The 25,767-nt window shown below is 43.5% G+C and overlaps 2 protein-coding genes across 4 annotated transcripts in view; one reads left to right on the top strand and one right to left on the bottom strand.

Moving 5' to 3' along the window:
• opcml (opioid binding protein/cell adhesion molecule-like) overlaps window positions 1–4,922 on the top strand; it is a 172,838-nt gene extending 167,916 nt beyond the window's left edge. The window contains exon 7 of the mRNA XM_086056956.1: window positions 2,572–4,922. Within this exon, the coding sequence (XP_085913082.1) occupies window positions 2,572–2,675 (104 nt within the window). The 3' untranslated portion in view covers window positions 2,676–4,922. The remainder of the gene's footprint in view (window positions 1–2,571) is intronic.
• The window catches only part of ntm (neurotrimin), a 256,256-nt gene that overhangs the window by 66,911 nt on the left and 163,578 nt on the right, over window positions 1–25,767 (bottom strand). The gene's annotated exons all lie outside the window — the stretch shown is intronic.

Below are 25,767 nucleotides of genomic sequence, written 5' to 3'. Positions count from 1 at the left end.
CTTCAAGTGCAATTTAAGGCACCATCTTAAAGATATACGCACATTAGTGCTGTATCAAGTATCAAGGGCCACAATATAGAAAAAGAAGTGGGAAAAAAAAAAGTAAGCCATTTTTGTTTTCTGAAAAAAAAATATTTTAAGAGGTAACAAAATGTTAGGACATTGTGTAAAACATAAATAAAAACTACGGAATAATTTCCCAAACCTTTTAAACATATTGCTGGTGTTGGGCCAAAACCTTGTACGTCCAAAATGGTCATTTTTCAGTGGACCCCAAAAATGGCAAGTTTGTTCAATCATTAGCATTGCAACATGAAAGACAGCAAGGCTTTCTCTACACTTTACTACACTAAATTGGTAAATAATCTGTAAAAATAACACCCACACATGCAGACTACCAATAGTAAAGATTTTTGAGAAAATATGAAATTCACCGAAACAATATATTCAATTGAATACACTACAAAGACAAAATATTTAATGTTCAAACTGATGAACGTTATTGTTTTTTCTGGCATGTGGCCGTCATGCGGCAAAAAATAATCGTTGAAGGCGGGTGCAGTTGGCGTGCGGCTGTCATGCACTACAAAATTGTCGTCGACGGGCTGTCGTGCTCTGAAACATAGTTGCTGACGGGGTGCGGCAGTCACGCGCTGAAACGTAATCGTTGATGGGCGGGGTTGCAGACGGCTGCTGGCCGCCATGACAAGGACCAGCCTGGAAATATACGTTTGGGAAAATTCACATATTTTTCCAAAATTCCCGATGGACACCCCACCCCTGTCTGTGTTGGTACAAGGGTATAATATAAGCTAGTGAAACTCACAGACTCACAGACGGACGGCCATTTAAAAATTAGAGGCAGACCGGCCTATAGATGGGTGCTGTTTTTTTGACGGACGACGGAAGGGTACCCACGCTGCAGACGGATGACAAATAACGGATGCTTAATTTTCAGTAAAATGTCCAGCTCTGGCCAAAACATGCCTAATTCAAATTAAAACGGCACTAATAAACTAACCACCTTTTTAACAGATTTGTTGCTATTGATGACATGACGACGACGGTATCATCACAATTTTAATATTGCCATTTTACGATGTTACCGTTATTGTTACATCCCTATTAAGCACTACTATGTCCTTGGCTTTTTTTGTGCTGCGAGATTCCTTTAATTAAACAATAAAAACAGGGCAACCAATACAACAGCTTGTCATCGCCATCTTCAGAATCTGAAGACGACCCCGTTGGACCAGTGATGTCACGCACACACTGGGTCCACTAGCCAGGGCAGCCAGTGGGCGGGCCCAGCTCATGAAAATATTGAGCTTTCTGAATCTTTTTCGAGGGCTTTTTATTATGTTTTTACCCAAGTAAACATCAGAATCTTAATATTTGTACTTCCTAATAAAGTTTTTAGGATACCTTTTTTTTGTGACCTATTCACTTTAAAGGCCAGTTGGCTAATTATTCTGTTTTTCAAATTTTTGCCCTTTTTTGTTCAAACCTATTGTTTCAATAAAGTATCCTAATCAATTGTTTCAATTTTTGTCTTTATAGTCTATTTGTTTCCCAACTAACAAATGTGGTGGTAATGGCCATAACCAGGGAGAAATCAAGAGTTTTCTCAAATTTCATAAGAGGGGCTAAAATTATGTGTATTCAAAAGTATGTGAATATGCAATAGGAAGTGGGAATTCAATTTAAGTTGCATTAAATTAGATTTGCTGACACTTGCAGAAACCCTGGAAGAGTATGGAACAGGAAAATATCTATATGAAAGAAATAACGACAACCCCCAAAAAGGTCATTGCTTCTGTAGTCTGTTGGTATTCTGAAATCAGAAAAGTTTGCATTGAGTAGCTGGTTCACTGGATTTGCGTAGGAAAGAAAACTAAACTGAATAGACATATTAGTCAAAGTGCTAAAATCTTGTATTAAACCTGACTACTGCAGGAATGAGCAATGTAAGATTGAACTTACTGAAGATTCGTAATGGACACTGCAAATGTGTTTTTTTCCCCTGTGCAAATCCCTAAATCACAACACAAAACATAAAAGTTTGAGATGCGTAATACTGCATTCCAAGGTTAGTCAGATGGAATACATTATCACAAAGCCACTAAATACAAAGTAAATGTGTCGATTGTTTGTAGTGTTGATATGCAATCGAACATTTAAAAAATATTTTTCGATGAACATTTTGCACGTTTTCTCTATACTTATGTAGTTTTCTACTCTTACCTTGGCTTTCTCCCAACATGTGGAATTTAAGTGAGTAAGTAATTTATGTGAATAGGACATTAACTTGCTTGTCGGTGAAAGTGTCAACATTGCATTTAGTGGTTTGGTGATTTGTCCCGATGTTGCCCACTGAGCAAGGTTATAGGCAACTGAAATAGTTGAAGGATGTTTGTTGTCGTTGTGACAAATATGACTATAAAATGACATACCGGGATATTTTAATCAGACAATTTAAAGTGGTCGTAGTAGTTTAGTAGTTATGATTTGAGATTTTATTTATTTATTGTGAGCTAAGCATGGAAGACATTTTGCATTTTGTTCCCTCAGGACCTGGCGCAATGCATGATGTCAACAGGGCCGCTGTTTTGCCCCAATTCTCCTTATGCACCTTGGTGATGATGACCTTCCTCTACCTGCTGCTGAAGTTCTGATGTTCCAATGGGACAACCTCCAAGCGTCTATGTGCATTGAAAAAGAACAAACTGTTGTCATGTAAAATTAAGAAAAAACAGAATCAAGAGGCGCCAGTGGTTTACGCATTGTTTTGAGTTTTCTCAATCCCTTTTATTATTTTGCATTGAAGTCTGTCCCCTCAACATTTGCGGCATTAATCAAATGAAGGGGGAAAAAAAATCGGAATCGTGCATACTAATTTAATGCTGATAAAGTCCCGAGTTTGTGTATACCCAAAACTTTTTGTATGTGAAAAGAAAAAAGAAAATAATAAATGTAACTGTTGATGGTTGACTGTTTCTTGCCCAATATCGGAGTGCACATTCTGATTATTATTGTGTAATGTCTATGTGTACAATACAACTTAACTTTTTTTAAGTAAATGATAAAAGGGAAATTGATTGTTGAGTTTAATCTGACTGTATTTTTACAGTTATATGCAAAACGGAATAAGACACTCTTCATGATAAGCAGTAAAAAACACAGTACATAATGAATTCTCAGGCAAGTCCTACTACATAATGCATCTAAATTGTATTTTACATTAGCGTGTAGAAAATGTATAGTTCTGTACAGAAGAGAAACATGTTATGATTTTGTTTGTTTATGCATAGTATATCAAGATTGAAAGACTGGCCCTCCACACAATCACTGTGTCATCGCAGTTCCATGGCATATTCATACAAAAGCACTGATGTGTTTTTTTTCTGCTGGGGTGTGAACTGTGAATTGCACATGTTTAAAACGACTGCAAATGTGTTCAGTTGGTATGAATTGTATGAATTTAATTGTCTGCTTATGTTTTTTGTACATTAGGTTGTTCTTTTCCATGTTGTCAGTCACAGCTCACTTATGCAATCTGCAATACAAATTTAAGAAACTCAAATTTGTTGTAATTTAGATTAGTGGGGTGACTGTTATAATGATATGAATTAGAGTGTGCTGATTTTTAAATCACCGGACTGTTGACTCACCAAGAAAACAAGTATGGATTTTTTTTGAAAAGCAGTGTTTCCCATATTTAGTAGGGTTTTAGACAATTGCCAAACAGTCACAGTAAAATGACCCATGGTCTATAAAATTAAGCTTGATTGACCGTAATGTTAGTACCGGTACATAAATATAGATATAAACATTGGAAGAAATACATTGCTAAAGGTGGTTAACCTTTTTTTGGGGGGGGACTGAAATGTATTTTATGGTATTAAAGGGACACAAAGTTACAGTATTATGTGTTTATTTAACCTGTATTTATCCAGGTAATACAATTGAGAACAGCTTATCATTTGCAATGCCACCCTGGCAGCAGGCAGCAGAGTAAAATAAAACAAAATACAAACAAATGCATAGACAGCAAAAGTGTCATATAAATGCACCTTCAGTTTTTATTTGTTCAGCTACACACATGAATATTTCAAGCCTAGAAGTCGAATAGTCTTCAATGAATGTACCATGTTGTGACATGGTGGATTTTTCAATTTTAATGGATGGGTGCCATAAATGGCAAACTCTCTCCAAAATGCTGCATGTATATCTTAAGTAAGATTTATTTGGGTGCATTTTAATACAGCACATTTGCTGCCTTGGATAGGAATTTTATTTGAGATTTTTTGGGGGAGATTGTACAGCACAAGTGAATTATTAAGTAATATTGTCCAGACTCATGTGCACACTTTGAATTTAGTAATGTGTCAATTACAAAACAACAGGAAAAAGACTGATGTATGTGGGAATGCTTTTCTTGTGATCATGTTATATGCTTGTAATGTTGGTGAATCAGTCACCTGTAGACTGTCACTGGACATGAAGATCCAAAAGCCTACAAAGTTAGGAATGGATGTGACCCCTTTTACCTTAGATAGTCGAGGACAGTGTTGATGAGAAGTATTGATGTCATTTTTTTCCTCATCAAATGAGGACAAGCTCTGGCATTAACTAAAGGTGTATTATGTATGGTAACATGAATGATGGCCTTCTTTTGTGTAGTTTAAATAATTTTGTTTCATGTATTCAATATGCACTGTATTATCGTCCTTAATGCATAACTCTATATTTTGTTGTCATTTCAAAGGATGAGAACTTTTATGGCTGAATTGTTAAATATGATTAATGACATTGCTGGGGATTCCGCTTACAATGGTCACTATTGTGGTATATTGTCATCGTATCATTTTATTGAAAATTTCAAAATTGTCCATAAATTGTTCAAATGTGAACTGAAGTTACCACTCATTTGTTGTAATTCTGTCTGTTCGTGTCAACTTTTTTTTTTTACAGAGGAATAACTGTTGACTTAAGTAGAAATAGTATCAAAGAGGAATGGGTTTAATGTTTCCATTCATTGTGCTTAAAAATACATGATTGTTGGTAATGGGGGAAGACAGATTTTTTAAAGCGATCTATTCATTGCTGGATTCAGCCAGCATGTGTGCCAAGACAGCCATAGATAAAGAAAGCCAAGCTAAGAGAAATGTCACAGCAGCACAACTGCCTAGCTCAAGTCACCCAAATAAGTAAGTGTAAAGCGGACTAATCTAACAGCCAACTTATGCTTACTGATTTTCACAAAAACAAAAAAATCTGAGAAATGTGTGTTGTCAGTCTGTTGAATGTACAGCATGTGTTCTTGAATAGCAAAACAAAAAAAAAAAAAAAAACATGTCACCTAGTAACCTGATCTTAGACATCAGCCCTATATGACAGAATAAAGGTGACAAAATAAAGGATCAACGTATAAAGACCACAGCAACTGCACAGCAACTGATATATCAAGGAACAACCAGTCACAACAGCCATGTCTGTTCGAAGTGCATCTTTGTCTGAACAAGGAAAGAAGGTGTATTCAAAACTCAAATGTTCCATTTTACTGGAATACTTACACGAAGTCCGTAACATACTTCCAATCACACAAGCGAATGGCAAATTAGTTTCCCTTAACTTCCTACTCCATTCACAACAGCAGGAAAACGAATGGGCAGAAAAACTTAAAAACTGCCAGAAAAACAAGTAACTATTATGCGAGAGTCGGGATACTTTTAAAGGGGGAAAACTCCCCCTTAACACATTTTTATATTAATTTTAAAAATGTCTGTGTGACCTGATAGTACATTATTTTTTAAATGATCTTAAAAAAAACCATCCATATCTGGCCTCATTTTAGGACTCAATATTATTTTAATCAATATTTTAAACCACACCACGCCTTGACAAGAATAGCATTTCAATTACTGTCGAAAAAAAAAAGGCGTGACCGAGGTATCTTGTCAAACATTTGCCATTCACGTGCACATGCTGCAGCTGCACATGCTGCAGCCTCAATTTCCATTGTATGTTTAAAAAAAGAAAAATAGATGGATAGATAGATAGGTACACATTTAACTGTTTTGCAACACTCAACATGAATAATCATGCACCTTGTGCACATTCATGTCAGTGAGGGATGTGGCTCTGGTCAGAGACTTAAGTGGGAGGGGGGACTGAAATGAGGCCACATTCATAACAGGTGGATTGCTAGTAGTGGTGGACATGACAGCTCTTTTCAGTAAACTGAATTATTAGAAGCAGTTCATCAAAAAGAACTGTTCGAAAATGTGTTCACCGAATCGTTCGCCCCAAAGGCATGGATTACCATTTCAAGTGCTGATGGGAAATGAGGGGCTTTACCTTAGCCAGCTGTCTAAGGTGGAAGAAGCTGGACAGAGCTTATTTCCTGGTCCAATTTAAGATCAGTGTCCATTTTAAAACTCAGGTTTAAGGCTGTTGGCTTTAGATATGAAGCCAGGGGGCCCAGGTCAACAAGGTGGGATGTAGAAGAGCCACTGGGACTGAACACCATAACTTCTGTTTTCTTTTGATTGAAATTTAAGAAATTCAGTGACATTCAGGGTTTTATGTCCTCTAGGCAGGACAAAAGTGGTCTTATGGAGTAAGCCTAATTTTTGCTTAGCGGGACACAGATTTGACAATTGTCTGCATATCAGTGGAAGGAAATACCATGTTTCCGAAGGATGGAACCCGGGGGCAGCAAATACAAAGACAACAACAATGCCCCAAAATAGAACCCCGTGGAACACCATACGATAGAGGGGCAGAGCTCAGACTCAGAGGAATGTAGGTTAACAGAACAAGTCCTGCCAGCCAAATAGGATCCAAACCACTCTAGAGCGCATGCACTAATGCCCACTTGGTGTTGCAAACGAGTCAAAAGAATACTGTGGTCTACCGTATCAAATGCTGCAGTCAAATCCAACAAAACGAGACGTACATAGTCTCCAGTGTCATTTGCCAGGAGGATGTAATTAAAAACATGTAACAAGGCTGACTCTGTGCTATGCATCTTCTTGAAGCCTGACTGGAAGACCTCCATAACATTATGTTCATCCAAGAAAGATCTTAACTGTGCATGCACCACTTTCCAGAATTTTAGAAATAAAAGGCAGCTTGGAAATGGGTGTAAAGTTGGATAGCATAGCTTGATCAAGGCCAGTTTGTTTTTTGAAGCAGGGATTGAACTACAGCATGTTTAGAATGTTGGGGGACTACACCAGAAAACAGGCTGCTGTTGATAATGGCCAAAACCGATTTACCAATACTCGGGAGAATAAAGAAGTGTGGAAGGACGGAGCCATAAGGGGAGCCAGATGGCTTAATATGGCAAACCACAGCCTCCAAAAATGTCAAAGAAACCGGCTCAAAGGACTCAATGCTGAACAAGGAACGTGGACAGAGGGGTCAAATGTGGCGTTCGAAACAAGAGCCCTAGCTGTAGCAACCTTGCCAACAAAAACTGCAAGATTCTATCGTACATTTCAGGGGACGAGCCTGTGTAAATCGGTTGACGGGGCTTCACTTCAGAGTCAATTGTTTTAAAGAAAGCACGTGGATTTTGGCAATTTGCCTGAAACAGACGTAAAAAGTGGTCTCTCTGAATCCTTCACCTTTCTCTGGTAACGACGCCAGCAGTCCTTTAGGATTTGATAAGAGACCTGCAGCCTGTCTCTTTTTCACCTGCGGTCAGCTCTGCAGCATTCCTGTCTAGCGACACGAGTGCTCTCATTAAACCATGGCTTGGGTCTAATTTCTTGTCGCATATTTTTTTAATGGAGCCACGCAGTCCAAAATATTAACGCAGGATGAATGGAACCTAGTGCTGAGCAAAGGCATCAGAGAACTGACGAGCAGTGAGGGGGTTAAAACCCCGGCCCCTGCGCTAGCTAGCATTATATCTGACAGCACTGGAAAACATTACATAAAAGAGCATAGTCATATGATCAGAAAGCAAATTGTCCAAAGCTTTCAAATTTGACACCGATAGACCATAAGAAAGGACAAGGTCTAAAGTATGTCCTTGTTTGTGAGTGGAGACAACCACGCACTGCACCAAATTGAAAGAGTCGATGAGTCTTAAAACGTCCTTTACCAGTGTTTTTCCGGGACATCACACGTGAATATTAAAGTCCCCCAAGGAACAGGATACGATCATATAGCAGCATGATCTCGGCAAGAAGATTTGAAGTCATTCAGAAACTCCTTGTTGTATTTGGGAGGACGGTATATGACAGCGCAGAGTACAGGAACGGCACTGGCAACTTCAAAGAAAGAGCCCTCAAAGCTGCTGAACGAATATACACTGTTTACATTTAAATTTGTTTTTAAAAACAGTCGTCGTACCTCCACCACGGCCTGAAATTCTCGGAGCGTTCAAGCAGTAACATGCAGGCGGTAATAGTTCAATAGTGCAATGCACTCACCGGCACCAGTCCAAGTCTCCGTCAGGCAGAGGAAATCCAAGTCATTGAAAAGAAATAGCTCCCTCAGGATAAACGATTTGTTCGTCAACGACCGTGCGTTCAACAACGCTATCCTTGTGGGAGCAGAAGCAGCAGGTGCACGTGTCACCTCCGATTGGCGGACCCTGGGAAGCTCCTTGAGAAGTTGGCGATTCACACCGCGTCCGAGGGCGCGTGGTAGGTGGCGGCACAGCCGAAACTCCTTGGCACAGCCGACGACGGGTTTCAAGCAGGAGCCAGCAACGGGGCCCGAGCAAGCCACAGCGGAGTACATCCCTGCGGAGCGAGCAGGAGAAGAAGTGTGCGCCAGCTCGTTTTTCAGCCTCGCCAGTCGGCCATCACGTTTGCCGCGGCGTCGCTTCTGCTGCGATGGGAGCGCTTAGAAACGGAAGAAATCCGTCGAGATGTCAGCAGGCAACGTCCTCCTCCAGCCGTGCACGAACTTCCAACGCCGCACCGCAAGTCCAACAAAGTTTGGCGATCATACAACAGCAGAGCGTTTGTGAATGAAGCGCCAAAACTGCCAAAAGGTATATTTAAAAAAAAGAATGAAACACTTGAGGAAGTGATCCATTCACTCACGTTCACTGACAAGATTTGTTCTTTTTGAATTAATCATTCGAGAACGACCCAACACTAACTGCTAGGCATAACGCTATACTGGTGCACAGGCCCCTTGCTACAGTGGTCCCCCAACCACCGGTCCACAGTACGGTACTGGTTTGCTGACCACACAGATATATTTTAATCAGCATTGAACATTATTTCAGGACACAGTTGTGTCGCTTAAGTAAGTCGCAAAGTAGCAATGGTTTGTGACAGCATTTCCTCGTGGTCTGGAAAATGAGTCAAGCCAGCCGTGACACCACAACATGCTGCCGGGAACAACTTCCAAATAAAAGCGTACGTAGGAATTGACGTCCTTATATTATTTGGTTGGGTTAGGTTTATTTTTAAGTTTGCCTTCTTACCACATTGGCGGCATGATTCATAGAAGAGCTGGGTATTTTACTAAAAAATTGCGATCGTTTATCGCCTTCTGCCTACAGTCGGGATACCCTTCAGCTGTCCGTCTATCGGCCATTTTGTCCAGCCGGACCAAATAGTAATTACCTATAGGCAAATCCAACTATAATTTCAAACGCGTTTCCGACTAGCAACTTCCACAAACTACCACTAACACCCCGATCAAAGATATTTGAAACTAAAGCCTCACTGAGGCATGGAAGCTTCACCGTGACCAGACTAAATTCGTCAAGCACTTTTTGGACATGTACGTACCTTTGAGGACCTCGGAGGACTTGCCACATTTAAAGGAGACAAATTTGGACCAGCCACTGTGAGTCTTTCGTTTCAAATATCTCCCAGCATGGGGTGGGCCTCACCGCGAAAATAGACAATAGAATATTACATAGATGGAAAAAATGGGCTTCTGACTATGCTTAGTCCGACTATTTTTTTTTAAAGTTTCCCATCTATCATTTATCACCTACAAAATGGTTGTCCGTCATACGTAGATAGGCGGACGGGTCCATCACATAGGCGGACTGCCCAGCTCTGAGCCTCAACAACTACAGTGTTATAAACTGCATTTTTTTTAACACTGAACACAGAGTCCAGACTGGGATGCCGGATGCTCTTGAACAGCATTTATCCATTCATCAAATTGTTGTGCTCTCCATGCCCTCTTTTCTTCTTTTCTTGCTGAGAGTGCCTTGGAAAGCACATTTCATGCACAACACAATTCAAAGTTCTTTACATAAAACATCAAAAGAATTACAGAAAGAGAAATAAAACGTTAAGAATTACAAAAAACAAAATCATGTAGAATAATTAGATTAAAATGATTAAAAGCAAGATAAGTAAAACATGTATTATACCATGCAGATTATATGCATAGGTGCATGAGAACAGAAATGTTTTTAACCATGATTTAAAAATGTTGACATTTGGTGAAAGTCTAATCTCCACTGGCAATTTGTTCCACTTTTTTGCAGCATAACAGCTAAATACTGTTTCCCCATGCTTAGTTTGGACTCTGGTCTGGACTAGCTGCCCTGAATCCTTGGATCTGAGGGCCCTGCTTGGTTTATATTCTTTGAACATATCATAGATGTATTCTAGGCCTAAACCGCTCTGGGATTTGTAAACAATCAGTAGAGTTTTAAAAACTATTCTGTAAGTGATAGGAAGCCAGTGTAGAGCCTTTAAAACCGGTGTTATGTGTTCACATCTCTAATGCTGCTTTCACACCAATTATGGTGGGAGTGTTTCTGGCGTCGCATTTCAATTGGAGTCAATGTACTTTGTGCAGGCGGGTGCGGTTGCGTGCGGGGCGGCGCGGATGATGCGTTTGGAGCGGTGGGACGAGGAGCGAAGCACCGGGATTACCGCCCATTCGCCGCATGTAAAACAAATGAACTATTTTCCCATTTCGCCTCGCGGCGGCTAATCAGCATCGAGCATACTACGCCACACAGCGTCCTGTTCAATCGGCGGCTTTTTTTAAAAATTTTTTATACAGTTCCTGAACTTGAAGACAGCAATATTGTTTGCATTAGCATAGTGTCGGCCACCTGATTGCGATGTTGAAAATTTTTGTCGTTGTCTACTACCAAGTGAAGACTCTCCCCTCTCCGCTGTGCGCGAATGAGTGGCTGCAACATTCAGGTTTCAAATTTCCTGCGGTGAAACGCTAGCGAATAAAGCGAAGCGGAATGCTCATCCACAATTGGCGTGAACGTAGCATTAGTCCTGGTTAAAACTCTAGCAGCAGCGTTCTGGATGAGCTGCAGCTGTTTAATGCTCTTTTTGGAAAGTTCTGTCAAAAAGCCATTACAGTAAACCAGTCTACTAAAGATGAACACATTAGTTTCTCCCTCTTCATCTTTCTGGGAGAGAAAACGTTTAAGTCTGTTGATGTTTTTCAAATGGTAAAAAGTTGATTTGGTGACAGCTTTGATGTGGCTGTTAAAGTTAGATCTGAGTCTATTATCACTCCAAGGCTACAGACTTGATTGGTGGTTTTAAGAGCCCGAGTCTCAAGATGTTTACTAATACAGACCCTCTTCTCTTTACTGCCAAACAGAATAATTTCAGTTTTGTCTTCATTCAATAGAAATTGTAGAAAATTATCTCTACTGTGTTTATTTGCTCCAGACCCTGACACAGTAAGTCTGTCAGGCTACAGTTGTTTGATGAAAGTTGTGTATCATCTGCATAGCTGTGATAATTAATATTTAAATTCTGTATTATTTGACCCAGAGGGAGCATATACAAGTTGAACAAAAGAAGACCAAGAACTGACCCATGGGGCACACCACAGGTCATGGCCAATGGATCAGATTCATAACTGCCAATTTTAACAAAATAACTCTAAATAGGATCTAAACCAATGAAGGAATGTTCCGGAAAGACCAATCCAGTTTCCCAGGATCTACGGTAACAAATGCAGCATTGAGATCCAGCAGAACCAGAACTGATACTTGACCAGAATCAGTGTTCAGCCTAATGTCATTTCACACTTTGACCAGTCCTGTCCCAGTGCTGTGTTGTGGTCGAAAGCCTGACTAAAATTTATTAAGGATTTCACTTGTATTCAGAAATTCGCTTAATTGGTTAAATATGACTTTCTCAGTAACCTTGGATATAAAAGAGAAGTTAGAAGAGAGGTTAGAAACAGGTGGATATTAAAGGGCAAATATTAACAATGTTTGCTATTCATATGAATTGCAATTGGGATGTAGTATAACTCTGTTGAGTATTTTAACAGAAAATTATTTGATTGTGTTGTTTTGAAAACCCCAAGCTCTAGAGCACATACGTCAAAGTCAAGGCCTGCGGGCCGAATGTGGCTTTTTACGGCCCCTGGGATGGTATTGCTTTATTATTAGATCCGGCCCGCCGGTGTGGGTAGCAGATGTGATCGGGTCCTTCGCGACTGCCGATGATGTCATGCTTTAAAATATATTGTAGCGACTTCCAAGAACACAGACTTAGTTTAATTATCACATTTTTATTAGTACAACCGGCTACTGTGGGCCGCAGCCAACTCCAATACAGTACGACAACCGTTCAGTCAAAAAAGTTAAATGCCTCTCCTCCTCCACTCCTCTCCCATCCAGCGAGCCAGGCGATGCATTCATTAACCTCGGAAACAACACAACTTGGCAAGTCACAAATTCAACACAGATAACCCAATTCACTACACTATTTCTGTAATATATTTCTTTGCATCTATGTTTGCCACCGCCTGGCTGTTGTTATATCGAACATTACCGCTACTTTTGCGAGGATCGTCCTTCGGTCGTCTACGTGCCGACTGAAGACTTCACGTAGGTTTTCGTGGCTTTCAGAATCGGATTGTGGTGAAAAGTTATTTGGAGTAAAATACGCTTTATTAAGAAATGCTTCATGTTAGAAATCTCACGTTGTTTTATTATTAGTAATTGTTGGCATTTGATAAATTCATTGAGTTTTGATGTAGTGCGGAGATGTCCCACACTGTGAGCAGGCATTGAACGCTCCTCGAGCGCTAAGTGTTGATAGCGAAGGACGTGGTTTCTTTTCTTTTTCCTCCTTCAACACAGCGCGCTAGTAGTTTATTCGTGCCAGCAAACTCAGTAGTTGCAGATTGCCCGTGTTTCACCACGTTTGTTGTTGTGTGTAAATGTTAAAAGCTGAGTTTAATCATTTAGGTTCGTGACAGGTAACTGCTGTACATAATAGCCTGGATATACTCTCGTGAGTGAACACTAGTTAGTTATTTCGGCTAGTATGCTAACTATTCTAGTGATGAAACGTGTGAATGTGTATTGTATGTATTGTTTGGCTGTTTAATCGTGTAATACAGTGAATTGTAATGTTTAGGCATATTGTTAACTAATGGATGTGCATTGGATGATGTTGCTAGTTTATTCTTTGTCTGTGTTATTGCAGACCACAATAAATAGACATGTCAAGTGGAATACGGGCCTGTGTTTTCTGACAGGAGCACCCACATTCATACCTTGCCACTCTAAAATAGAGTCATCTGGAGACATCATACCAATCACATGATCCTCTCCGTTTTACTTCACATGAGGGCTGCCCGATTAAGCGATTTTGAACCGTAAGGATAAAACGATGTTAAAAACGTTCAAATCGGCACGTTCAGTTTTGTTATTTTTGGTGTATCTAAGCCACCGTAGTTTCGTCTGCATTTCCGCTTCCTCCCACGAGTGCGCAACGAAAAACATCCATGGCTATACCGGCGATCCTGCTATTTGCTCAGGCAAGTGAGCGTTTGGTTAATAAATTGGGCAAAAATTGATCTGTAGTGTAGTGTGTGCCCCGCATGTACAATACTGCCCGTGAGCAAGTAACTCAATGTCTGAAAGTCGTCCCTTTTTTCCCTCCTCTACCACGGACTTCTGGTCCAGTCGGACTATGCATCCGTATTTAAGCTTGACAGTGTATTGTATTATTGAGTAACAGTTTTGCACTAATCATTAATTTACGTTTAAGTATGACCAGGGAGAGAGATGAAAGTCTAGTCACTAGCTGGTTGGCAAAATGACTTGCTGACAGACTGTTTGGTTTTCAGACTTGACTGTCTACCTTCTCTCATGTTGAGGATTTCGTTTCAGATGGAATATGCACTTTCTTCTTTCATTATTGGTTTAATTAAGAACAGATCTGAAATCTATTGTGTATTGACTGGCATTTTGTTTAAATAAAAGACGTTCAAAATACTTAATTTTTCATTATTTTTGATTTTAAAAATAAATCGTAATCGTAAAATCGGGTATGAGAGAAAATAAACGGGATTTTCTTATAAGGCAAAATCTAACAGCCCTACTTCACATTATGTACCGTTCATACAATCTTGCAGCCCGAGTCAACCAGAAAATTGTTTCCAGTTTGGCAGGAGAAACGCAAACGTTCTGCTGATCTTGTTCCACAAGACGGGCAGCGGCTTCTTCTCGGGTCATAAGCGGAAGTGACGTGCCGAGCAAAAGTAGCAGTCATGTACTTTATTTTATTTTTTATTTAGTAATTCTGAAGATAAAAACACAACAGCCAGGCGGGTGACAAACATAGAGACAAAGAAATATATTACAGAAATATAAAGCATCATCAGCAGGCGCGAAGGACCCGAGCCAATCTGCACATTTTAAAAAATTTCAATGAACTCAGTCCGGACCTCGGCTCGTCGCAAAAGTTTTATTTGGCCCTCTGTCCATTTGACTTTGACACCCCTGCTCTGGAGGGTCCTCCAGACCCATGAACACTGACTGACTGAGTAACAAAAATACAAACAACACCACACAATTTCGTGTGACACTATGGGCTGAAAAATTTGCCAACTGAGTCTGAATAACATACACAACAGGCAAACGTTATCCTAAACATAAAATAAATGCTTTTACCCACCACATCTTTGCTGAATGTCTCACCGGCGTGTGCATGACAGAGATGGACAATTCAGGTGAAGAAAGTCAAAACACTGTCACAGTTTGTCTTGAGCCAAAGATGCTTCTAATCAACTGCTCGTTTACCTGCCACTTGAGTAGAAAGCACCTTTGGCTGAGACAGCGTGAAGTCGTCGACTTTATCCACGGGTGTGATTCAGGAATCTTCCTGCTTCTTCTTCTACTTTATTGGTGGGTGAGAGCTGACATTTGAGGTCCACCTACTGTGCTGCAGTGTGGATCTGAGTAGTATTGAGACTATTGCAAAGTACTAGCAGAAAAATATCCAGCCTTCCATCTATTATCCAATCCACTTCCCCTCACGAGGGTCGCGGGCGTGCTGGAGCCTATTCCAGCTGTCTTAGGGCAGAAGCGGTGTACACCCTGAACTGGTTGCCAGCCAATCGCAGGGCACAAGGAGACAAACAAACATTCACACTCACAATCACACCTAGGGGCAGTTTAGAGTGTCCAATTAACCTACCGAGCATGTTTTTGGAATGCGGGAGGAAACTAGAGTACGCGGAGAAAACCTACGCAGGCACGGGGAGAACATGCAAACTCCACACAGGAAGGTCGGAGCCGGATTCGAACCGATGACCTCTGCACTGTGAGGCGGACGTGCTAACCAGTCGATCACCGTGCCGCCGAAGGACAAAAATAAACAAACCTAAATTATCTTTCTCTCTTTCTCTTATAAACTGAAAGAGAGCCTTAAACTTAATCCCATGTGTCCTCAGCACATTTTTAAGACTAAACACAACCACAACATGTCATGTCATGTCATCTTCCAAACCGCTCATCCTATACAGGGTCGCGGGGAATTGCTGGAGCCTATCCCAGCTGTCAATGGGCGAAGGCAGACTACACCCTGAACTGGTCGCCAGCCAGTCGCAGGGCACACACAACCACAACACTCTTCTTTAATTTGTTTATAAAGTTTCTTACTATTTTTTTTTTTTTTAGGCACAAACACAATCATTTAAACTCACATTTGTGGTCTATCGAGTGGGAAGTGAACCCACACCAAAGTCAGGTGACTGCACTACCACCTCAAACGTAGCCACAGAAGACCACATATGTTTCATGGCTGAAAATGAAGTCAGACAGTACACGGCATGAGAGGGACTTCCGGGAGGCTAGCCTGATGCTATTCACGGAGTCGTGGCTAACAGCGCTAACGCCGAATGCGGTCGTAGAATTGGACGGCTTCCAAATCATACGCGCGGACAGGACGCTGGAGAGTGGAAAGAGGAAAGGAGGAGGGCTGGCTGTGTTTGTGAACGATAGATGGTGTAATCCTGGGCACATCACGATTAAGGAGCAGCTTTGCAGCAGGGATATTGAGCTGCTAGCTGTTGGCATGAGGCCATTCTACATCCCGCGAGAGTTTAGTCATGTGATCACGGTGACCGTCTACGTCCCACCAGCTGCCAGCGGCGACACAGCCTGTGATGTCTTGACTGCAGCAGTGAGCAGGCTACAAACACAGCACCCAAATGCCCTGATACTCATCTCTGGTGACTTCAATCATGCCTCCCCTTCCTCCTCTCTGCCTTCATTCACACAGTATGTCACCTGCCACACCAGAGACAATAAAATACTGGACCTTTTCTATGCCAACACCAAGGAGGCATACACATCACTGCCCCTCCCCCCGCTGGGCAAAGCTGATCACAACCTGGTGGCTCTCCAGTCTGTGTACAAACCTCTGGTCCGCAGGCACCCAGCTGTGACCCGCACGGTTCAGAGATGGTCTGGAGAGGCCGAGGAGGCCTTAAAGGACTGCTTCAGCACAACTGTGTGGGAAGTATTCAGCGATACTCACAGGGAAGACATTAGTAGTCTAACAGACACAGTTACAGACTATATAAATTTCCGCATGGAGAACACCATACCCACCAGGACAGTAAGGTGTTTCTCCAACAACAAACCCTGGATCACACCAGACATAAAAGCTCTCCTGAAGGAGAAGAGGAGTGCTTTTGCGTCAGGCAACATAGAGGAGCGGAAGACTGTGCAGCGCCAGCTGAGGAGGAGGATCAGAGAGGGGAAAAGGTCCTACAGGAAGAGGATGGAGGAGCAGCTGCTGCAGAAGAACGCCAGGGGAGTCTGGAGGGGCCTGAAGACCATCTCAGGCCACGGACAACCCAAGACCCGGACTGGGGGGGACCTGCAGTGGGCAAATGAGCTGAACCTCTTTTTCAATAGGTTCGATCAGATGCCTGCCCCCAGTCAGTCTCTCCTGCTGCAGCCTCCACCTATTCCTCCTGCTGGGCGTGTCACCCCCTGCCCCCTTTTCTCCACAGTCTCCAGCTCCCAGCTACACCAGATAGCCGCCACTCCCTCCTGCCCAGTCTTGGCCTTCACAACATCTCAGGTGAGGAACCAGCTGAAGAAGATGAAGGCAAGGAAGGCAGCGGATCCAGATGGCATCAGCCCCCAGCTCCTCAAATCCTGCGCAGACCAGCTGTGTGGAATTGTCCAGTACATGTTCAACCTGAGCTTGAAGCTGGGCAGGGTCCCCCAGCTATGGAAAACATCCTGCCTGGTCCCGGTGCCAAAGACCCCCCCACCCGAAGGAGCTCAACAGCTTCAGACCAGTGGCGCTGACGTCTCACCTGATGAAGACCCTGGAGAGACTGGTCCTTGTCCACCTGCGCCCCCTGGTGAGCTCCTCAATATACCCACTCCAGTTCGCATATCAGCCTGGCATCAGTGTGGATGATGCCATCATCTACCTCCTCCACACTTCACTCTCCCACCTGGAGTCCTTGTGTGACCAATATCTTTGCTGCTGTAACAATGACAATTTCCCCACTGTGGGATCAATAAAGCCATTCTTATCTTCTTATCTTCTTAAAATGACTGCACACAAATAGGAAAGCACTCAAGACTTTGTATTTATGAGAGCGTTATAATATTTTTGTAGAATAAATTTATTTACCCTTTTTTTTCTCAACCTGGCTGTTATTTTATGTTATTCTGTGCTCTTGCATAAAGCATTTTAAGTGCCGTATTTTCCGGACTACACATCGCTCTGGAGTACAAGTTACACCAGCCATAAAATGCATAACAAAGAGGGAAAAAACATATATAAGTCGCACTGTAGTATAAGTCGCATTTTGGGTGGAAATTGTGCACTTAATACACATAATTTCCACCGAGCTACGTTGGTAACATTTAGCTAACATTCACACATCTAGCATACAAGAAAGTTACTGTAAGATAACTTTAAACTCACCAAAACGGTTGTAGATCGATTTAATAAGTCTTATTTATCCCTGACCATGTAGAATGTTTCCAAGTCTCCAAAAGTATTTATGTATTCGGTCGTAATTATGTCTTGTCTCCTCTGTGCTCGGCTTCTTACGTGTGCGGCTGAATGATGCAATTCCCCAGCCAGAGGCAGGCAACTGCCTGTTTGTGGTTCATTCTTGTTCAACCATCGTCTGTAAGTAACTTTGACAATTGTGTGTAATGAGCATGCAACATTTATATAGGAACTGAATTGTGGATGATTGTACTGTGTTATTGACTGAACATACTAATCGCTATCGCTAATGCTAATCGTTAGCTTGTCTACCTGATTGTGGTTCATTCTTGTTGAACCATCGTCTGAAACTAACTTAGACAATTGTGTGTAATGACATTTATATACGAGCTGAATTGTGGATGATTGTAGGACTGAACATACTAATGCTAATCATGATCGCTAATAGTTAGCATAGGCTCTACTTGTTCATGTCTATGAAAATACATGTGTGCATGCATAGAAATGCATAGATTGATAGTATTTTCTGTTTCTTGTGCAGTTACACAATATAAACAGGCAACTTCAGTCTGTGGCGTTTGTTTGTGAATGTTTAGCTGTTTGGATAAGCTGGCTTCCTCGACTAGCAAGGCCTTAACAGTCAGATTGTCTTTTTATCATACTATTTTAATTATTTAACAAAACAGACAAGACAACTGTTTAAATTATTCTTGCATTTTAATAGCTTTTAAGGATGTATCTTATGTTTCTTTATGTGGGTTACAATAACATGTGAAATGATAGAGAAGTAATTGCCATGGCTTGTTAGTGCTAACTTGTATTTATGATGTTTTGTCTCCCTCTGCAGGCTAAAGCGCCTATCCATACATAAATACAAGTTATTACTAACAAGCCATGACAGTAATAATTTCACACATCAATCGCTCCAGAGTATAAATCGCACCCCCGGCCAAACTATGAAAAAAAAAAAAAAACGCAACTTGTAGTCCGGAAAATATGGTAAGTAAATAAATAAATCTTTTTTTTTTTTTTTTTTTTTTCAAAAAATACTTGTACAGAGTGGGGCCATCTATGGTTATATGATTTGGCTTAGACATGGGCTTTTTACCCCCCCATGAGCCGTCACCTTATCGTGGTGGAGGGGTTTGCGCGCCCCAATGATCCTAGGAGCTAAGTTGTCTGGGGCTTTATGCCCCTGGTAGGGTCACCCATGGCAAATAGGTCCTCGGTGAGGGACCAGACTAAGCACGGCTCAAAATGACCCCTTATGAAGACAAAAATTTATGGATCACGTTTTCCCTCGCCCGGACGTGGGTCACCGGGGCCCCCTTCTGGAGCCAGGCCTGGAGACGGGGCTCGATGGCGAGCGCCTGGTGGGCCTGCACCCATGGGGCCCGGCCGGGCTCAGCCCAAAAAGGACACGTGGGTCCCCCTTCCCATGGGCTCACCACTGGTGGGAGGGGCCAAAGGGGTCGGGGGCCGTGTGAGCTGGGCGGCGGCAAAAGTCAGGGATCTTGGCGGTCCGATCCCCGGCAACAAAAACTAGCTCTTGGGACATGGAATGTCACCTCTCTGGCAGGGAAGGAGCCCGAGCTGGTGTGTGAGGCTGAGAGGTTCCGACTAGATATAGTCGGGCTCACCTCCACACATAGCTTGGGTTCTGGTCCCAGTCCTCTCGAGAGGGGTTGGACACTCTTCCACTCAAGAGTTGCCCAGGGTGAGAGGTGCCGAGCAGGTGTGGGCATACTTATTGTCCCCCGGCTTGGCGCCTGTACATTGGGGTTTACCCCGGTGGACGAGAAGGTAGCCTCTCTCCGCCTGAGGGTGGGGGGACGGGTCCTGACTGTTGTTTGTGCTTATGCACCAAACAGCAGTGCAGAGTACCCACCCTTTTTTGGAGTCCTTGGAGGGTGTGCTGGAGGGCGCTCCACCTGGGGACTCCATCGTTCTGCTGGGGGACTTCAATGCTCACGTGGGCAATGACAGTGAGACCTGGAGAGGTGTGATTGGGAGGAACGGCCCCTCGATCTGAACCCGAGCGGTGTTCGGTTACTGGACTTCTGTGCTTATCACGGATTGTCCATAACGAACACCATGTTCAAACATAAGGGTGTCCATATGTGCACTTGGCACCAGGATACCCTAGGCCGCAGTTCGATGATCGACTTTGTAGTCGTATCATCGGACTTGCAGCTGCATGTTTTGGACACTCGGGTGAAGAGAGGGGCGGAGCTGTCAACTGATCACCATCTGGTGGTGAGTTGGCTCTGATGGTGGGGGAAGATGCCGGTCCGACCTGGCAGACCCAAACGTATTGTGAGGGTTTGCTGGGAATGTCTGGCAGAATTCCCTGTCACAAGGAGTTTCAACTCCCACCTCCGGCAGAACTTTTCCCACGTCCTGGGGGAGGCGGGGGACATCGAGTCCGAGTGGACCATGTTTCGTGCCTCCATTGTTGAGGCGGCCGATCGGAGCTGTGGCCGCAAGGTGGTCGGTGCCTGTCGTGGCGGCAATCCCCGAACCCGCTGGTGGACACCGGTCCTATCGGGCCTTTTTGGCCTGCGGGACCCCGGAGGCAGCTGACAGATACCAGCTGGCCAAGCGGAATGCAGCTCTGGCGGTTGCTGAGGCAAAAACTCAGGTGTGGGAGGAGTTCGGGGAGGCCATGGAAAATGACTTCTGGACGGCTTCGAGGAAATTCTGGTCCACCATCCGACGTCTCAGGAGAGGGAAGCAGTGCACCATTAACACTGATTATAGTGGAGATGGGGTGCTGCTGACCTCAACTCGGGACGTTGTGGGTCGGTGGGGAGAGTACTTCGAAGACTTCCTCAATTCCACCGACACGCCTTCCACTGAGGAAGCAGAGCCTGGAGACTCTGAGGTGGGCTCTCCTATATCTGGGGTTGAAGTAACCGAGATAGTCAAAAAGCTCCTCGGTGGCAAAGCCCCGGGGGTGGATGAGATCCGCCCGGAGTTCATAAAGGCTCTGAATGTTGAGGGGCTGTCATGGTTGACACGTCTCTACAACATCGCGTGGACATCGGGGACAGTGACTCTGGATTGGCAGACCGGGGTGGTGGTCCCCCTTTTTAAAACGGGGGACCGGAGGGTGTGCTCCAATTACAGAGGGATCACACTCCTCAGCCTCCCCGGCAAGGTCTATTCAGGGGTGCTTGAGAGGAGGGTCCGTCGGAAGGTCGAATCTCGGATTCAGGAGGAGCAATGTGGTTTTCATCCCAGCCGTGGAACAGTGGACCAGCTCTACACCCTCAGCAGGGTCCTCGAGGGTGCATGGGAGTTCGCCCAACCAGTCTACATGTGTTTTGTGGACTTGGAGAAGGCGTTTGACCGTGTCCCTCGGGGAGTTCTGTGGGGGGTGCTTCGGGAGTACAGGGTACCGAGCCCCTTGATAAGGGCTGTCCGGTCCCTGTACCACCGATGTCAGAATTTGGTCCGCATTGCCGGCAGTAAGTCGGATTTGTTTCCAGTGAGGGTTGGACTCCGCCAAGGCTGCCCTTTTTCACCGATTCTGTTCATAACTTTTATGGACAGAATTTCTAGGCGCAGCCGAAGTGTCAAGGGGGTCCGGTTTGGTGGCGTCAGTATTGCATCTCTGCTTTTTGCAGATGATGTGGTACTGTTGGCTTCTTCAAGCCGCAATCTCCAACTCTCGCTGGAGCAGTTCGCCTTGGGATCCTTCCGGAAGAGCTGGAAGATGTTGTTGTGGAGTGGGAAGTCTGGGCTTCCCTGCTGAAGCTGCTGCCTCCGCGACCCGACTTCGGATAAGCGGGAGATAATGGATGGATGGATGGGCTTTTTATGTGGCCGAATTGTGGTAACTAGATGTGGACCAATAAAGACCGTAATTTACTGAGGTACAGGTATGTGGGCCAAGTGTAGGTGGCTTCTGCTATTTATTTTGCTATCCGAGCTTCTTCCGCGGACATCAGTCGACCTTTGAAGTAACAAATGTGGCACATCGTAATGGTGTGTGTTTAAGGGTGGGAGAAGACTGGAGAAGACATACATATATGGCCCCGAGTTCTAAATTGATTGATTTCTGGGCCAGATCCTTCACTCAACAACAACTTGCCAGAGTCAAGACAGTGCCTGTCCTGGGCCATGTTCGGTTCACATGCCGTATGCCAGTGGCGACCGAATACCACCTGTGCCAGCTGCATGCATCTATCTGCCTGTTACATGACATGACTAAAGTTATTAGCTCGCTTTCACACACACACACACACACACACACCCACACACGCCCCCCCCCCCCCCCCCCCACACACACACATTGTACTGTGTACTGTTAGCTGTCTACAAACCACAATGATAATCCCACACAAGACCCACCGAGTCTACAGGACACTGTGTGATGTACTACTCCACAAAGCTGACTGGCTGTCGTGAGGCAAAGAGGGCAAAAGATTCATTTGTTTTAGCCACGCCGAATGGACGAATTTTTGGTGCTTCACCCGGTCCATTTCCGGGTTATTTGGGTCACTTCCGGTTCATTTCCAGGTCATTTGGGTCCCGTCCGGTTCATTTCCAGGTCATTTGGGTCTAGGGCTGCTCGATTAAGCGATTTTTAACCGTAACCGAAATTTCTGGATAAAACAATGTTAAAAACATTCAATTCGGCACCTTCGATTCTGTTTTTTTGGTGTATCTAAGTGTTGCCCATTTGTACTTTCTGTATTGTGTTCTGTTTGTACATTCTCTTCGTATTTGTACTTTCTGTTACGCTTCTCTTCGTATTAAGATCTCTGTTTTCCGGTGGTTACTTCCGTATTTGTCATGTGGTCACGTGAGTAGCACGTTCAATCCAATTGCTGAAATGCGGAAGCGATTGTTCGCTGGTCGTGGAAAAAGTGACACGTGGGGGATTGTTTGCTGCAGGATCCGACTATCTGAGCTGACTGCCGAGTGAGTGAGGAAGTGAAGTGGAGCGTTTGCTCAACTGACGGAATTGGCCAGGTCGATGGTGAGCTAGGAGCCCAGGATTGAAACTTGGAAATTGCCTGGAATAGAATTGAACCATTCTGAACCATCCCTGCTCTGGTCAGGCTGGTAGGAGGCTGCATTTTAGCCAGCCGAGCCCCTTCATTGAACATAAATTGACTGGCATTTTAAGTTCAAAGAAAGAAAAATTAAGTTGAAATAAAAGACATTAGGCGGCACGGTGGTCGACTGGTTAGCACGTCCGCCTCACAGTTCAGAGGTCGTGGGTTCGATCCCGGCTCCGGCCTCCCTGTGTGGAGTTTGCATGTTCTCCCCGTGCCTGCGTGGGTTTTCTCCGGGCACTCCGGTTTCCTCCCACATTCCAAAAACATGCATGGTAAGTTGATTGGATACTCTAAATTGCCCCTAGGTGTGATTGTGAGTGCGGATGTTTGTCTCTGTGTGCCCTGCGATTGGCTGGCAACCAGTTCAGGGTGTCCCCCGCCTACTGCCCAAAGACAGCTGGGATAGGCTCCAGCACGCCCCGCGACCCTTGTGAGGAGAAGCGGTACAGATAATGGATGGATGGATGGATAAAAGACATTAAAAATACTTTATTTTTCATTTTTTTATTTTACAAAGAAATCGTAATTGTAAAATCGTGTTTGAGAGAAAATAATCAGGCAAAATCGAACAGCCCTATTTGGGTCACTTCCGGTCCATTTCCGAGTCATTTGGGTCACTTACTGTTGATTCTGAGGTCCTCCCCCAAGATGGCCGCCGCATTGGAGAGACCTCCGGATGAGTATCCCCTGTCTAGCTAATGTCCTTTCCCAAGATGGCCGCCGCACTGGGGAGACCTCGGGGTGAGTATCCGGAGTCTAGCTAATGTCCCTTCCCATGTTGGCCGCCGCACTGGGGAGACCTCGGGGTGAGTATCCCCAGTCTAGCTAATGTTCCTGCCCAAGATGGCCACCGCACTGGGAAGACCAAGGGGCAATAACACTGGTTCACTGGAAATGAATGGTGAACTTGTGTGGCTTTTTTAAGGGTGAATGAGTTGAATGTGTGGGAAGTAGGAATTTCGGGGGTGTTGAAAAGCTGAATGTGAGTTGAATGACTTGAATTTGTGGAAATTGGGAAGGTGTAAATGTGAAGAGTTGAATGTTCTAATGGAAATGAATGGGTAATAGTTGAATTTTTGTGGGGGTTTTTTAAGGATGAATGAGTTGAATGTGTGGGAAGTAGGAATTTTGGGGGTGTTGAAAAGCTGAATGTGAGTTGAATGAGTTGAATGACTTGAATTTGTGGAAATTGGGAAGGTGTAAATGTGAAAAGGTAAATGTTCCAATGGAAATGAATGGTGAATAGTTGAATTTGGTTGTAAATCAGAATAAAAATTGTAGTTTTGTGCGTTTTTTTAAGGGTGAATGAATTGAATGTGTGGGAAATAGGAATTTGGGGTGTGTTGAAAAGATTGACTAATATGAGTTGAATGAGATGAATGTTGTGAATTTCAAATTGGAATGATGTAAATGTGAATTGTTGAATATGGCAATGGGAATGAATGGTGGAAATTTGTGGGTTTTTTTAAGGGTGAATAATTAAAAACTTCTGGGAAGTAGGAATTGTGAGTGTGTTGAAAAGCTTTACCAATGTGAGTTCAATGAGTTGAATCTTGTGAATTTGAAATTGGAATGGTGGAAATGGGAAATGTTGAAAGTGCCATTGGAAATTAATGGGGTTTTTTTGGGGTGAAAAATGGGAAAAAGGGACCTCTGCCGTGCATCTCTCACGTGGCGTCATGTACAGACGCCCTTTAAAAGGAGGGACGAGGCCGGAAGGGTACCCAGGGCAAACTTGCCCAGCTCTTCTGTTTGCAATAGTGAGATTTTCTATACATCACTATTGAACTCCAATTGTCCAAGAATGAAGTATCTTTCTGTGGTTTGGGAATCAGAGTAATTAAACCTTGAGTCATAGATGGAGGGAGTTTTTCATTATTAATACTGTACTCTATGTAAACATTTTGTAAAAATGGGGCCAATTCTTTCAAAAACATTTTCAATATTTCCCCAGTCAAGCATCTGGTCCAGGACTTTTATTGTAGTTTAGGTCCTTTAATTGCATCTTCAATTTTGCTAGTCACCTCTAGACCCTTCGACTTTTACGTCACGTTTGTGCACCGCGTGCAAAGGTGTCAATGTACAAAGGGCAAGCGGCCGAGGGCACCGGTCGAGTGAGTGAAACAACAGGCAAAATAATCGATAGGTCCCTTTTATGTTCACAAATCACAGAAATGGTGAACACCTGTGAAGTTTGCGGTTGCCACACTCGCTCAACTAGAGATAAGAAATTCTTTCTGATACTGGCAGTGATCGTAAACCATGGGGGAAAAAACGAGCAGTTGTGTCAAGAAGACAAGAGTGATGGATATCAACTCTTCGACGTGACCATTTTTCACCATCAAAACATACGAGGACTTACTCTTATCATTTCATATCAGGTATTTTTTTTCAGTTTCATGTGCAGTGGGTCATAAGATTAACCTTTGATTGTAAATTAGAGGCAGACGCGATACTTACCTGTTTCATACCCGTGCATGTTTTAG

The sequence above is a fragment of the Filicampus tigris genome, chromosome 17 (genome assembly GCF_054856515.1).
Source record: "Filicampus tigris isolate MCC_2025a chromosome 17, RoL_Ftig_1.0, whole genome shotgun sequence".
NCBI classification, from domain to species: Eukaryota; Metazoa; Chordata; class Actinopteri; order Syngnathiformes; family Syngnathidae; genus Filicampus; species Filicampus tigris.
Note: the sequence above shows the minus strand (reverse complement) of the source record. Positions and strands in the feature narration are given on the sequence as shown.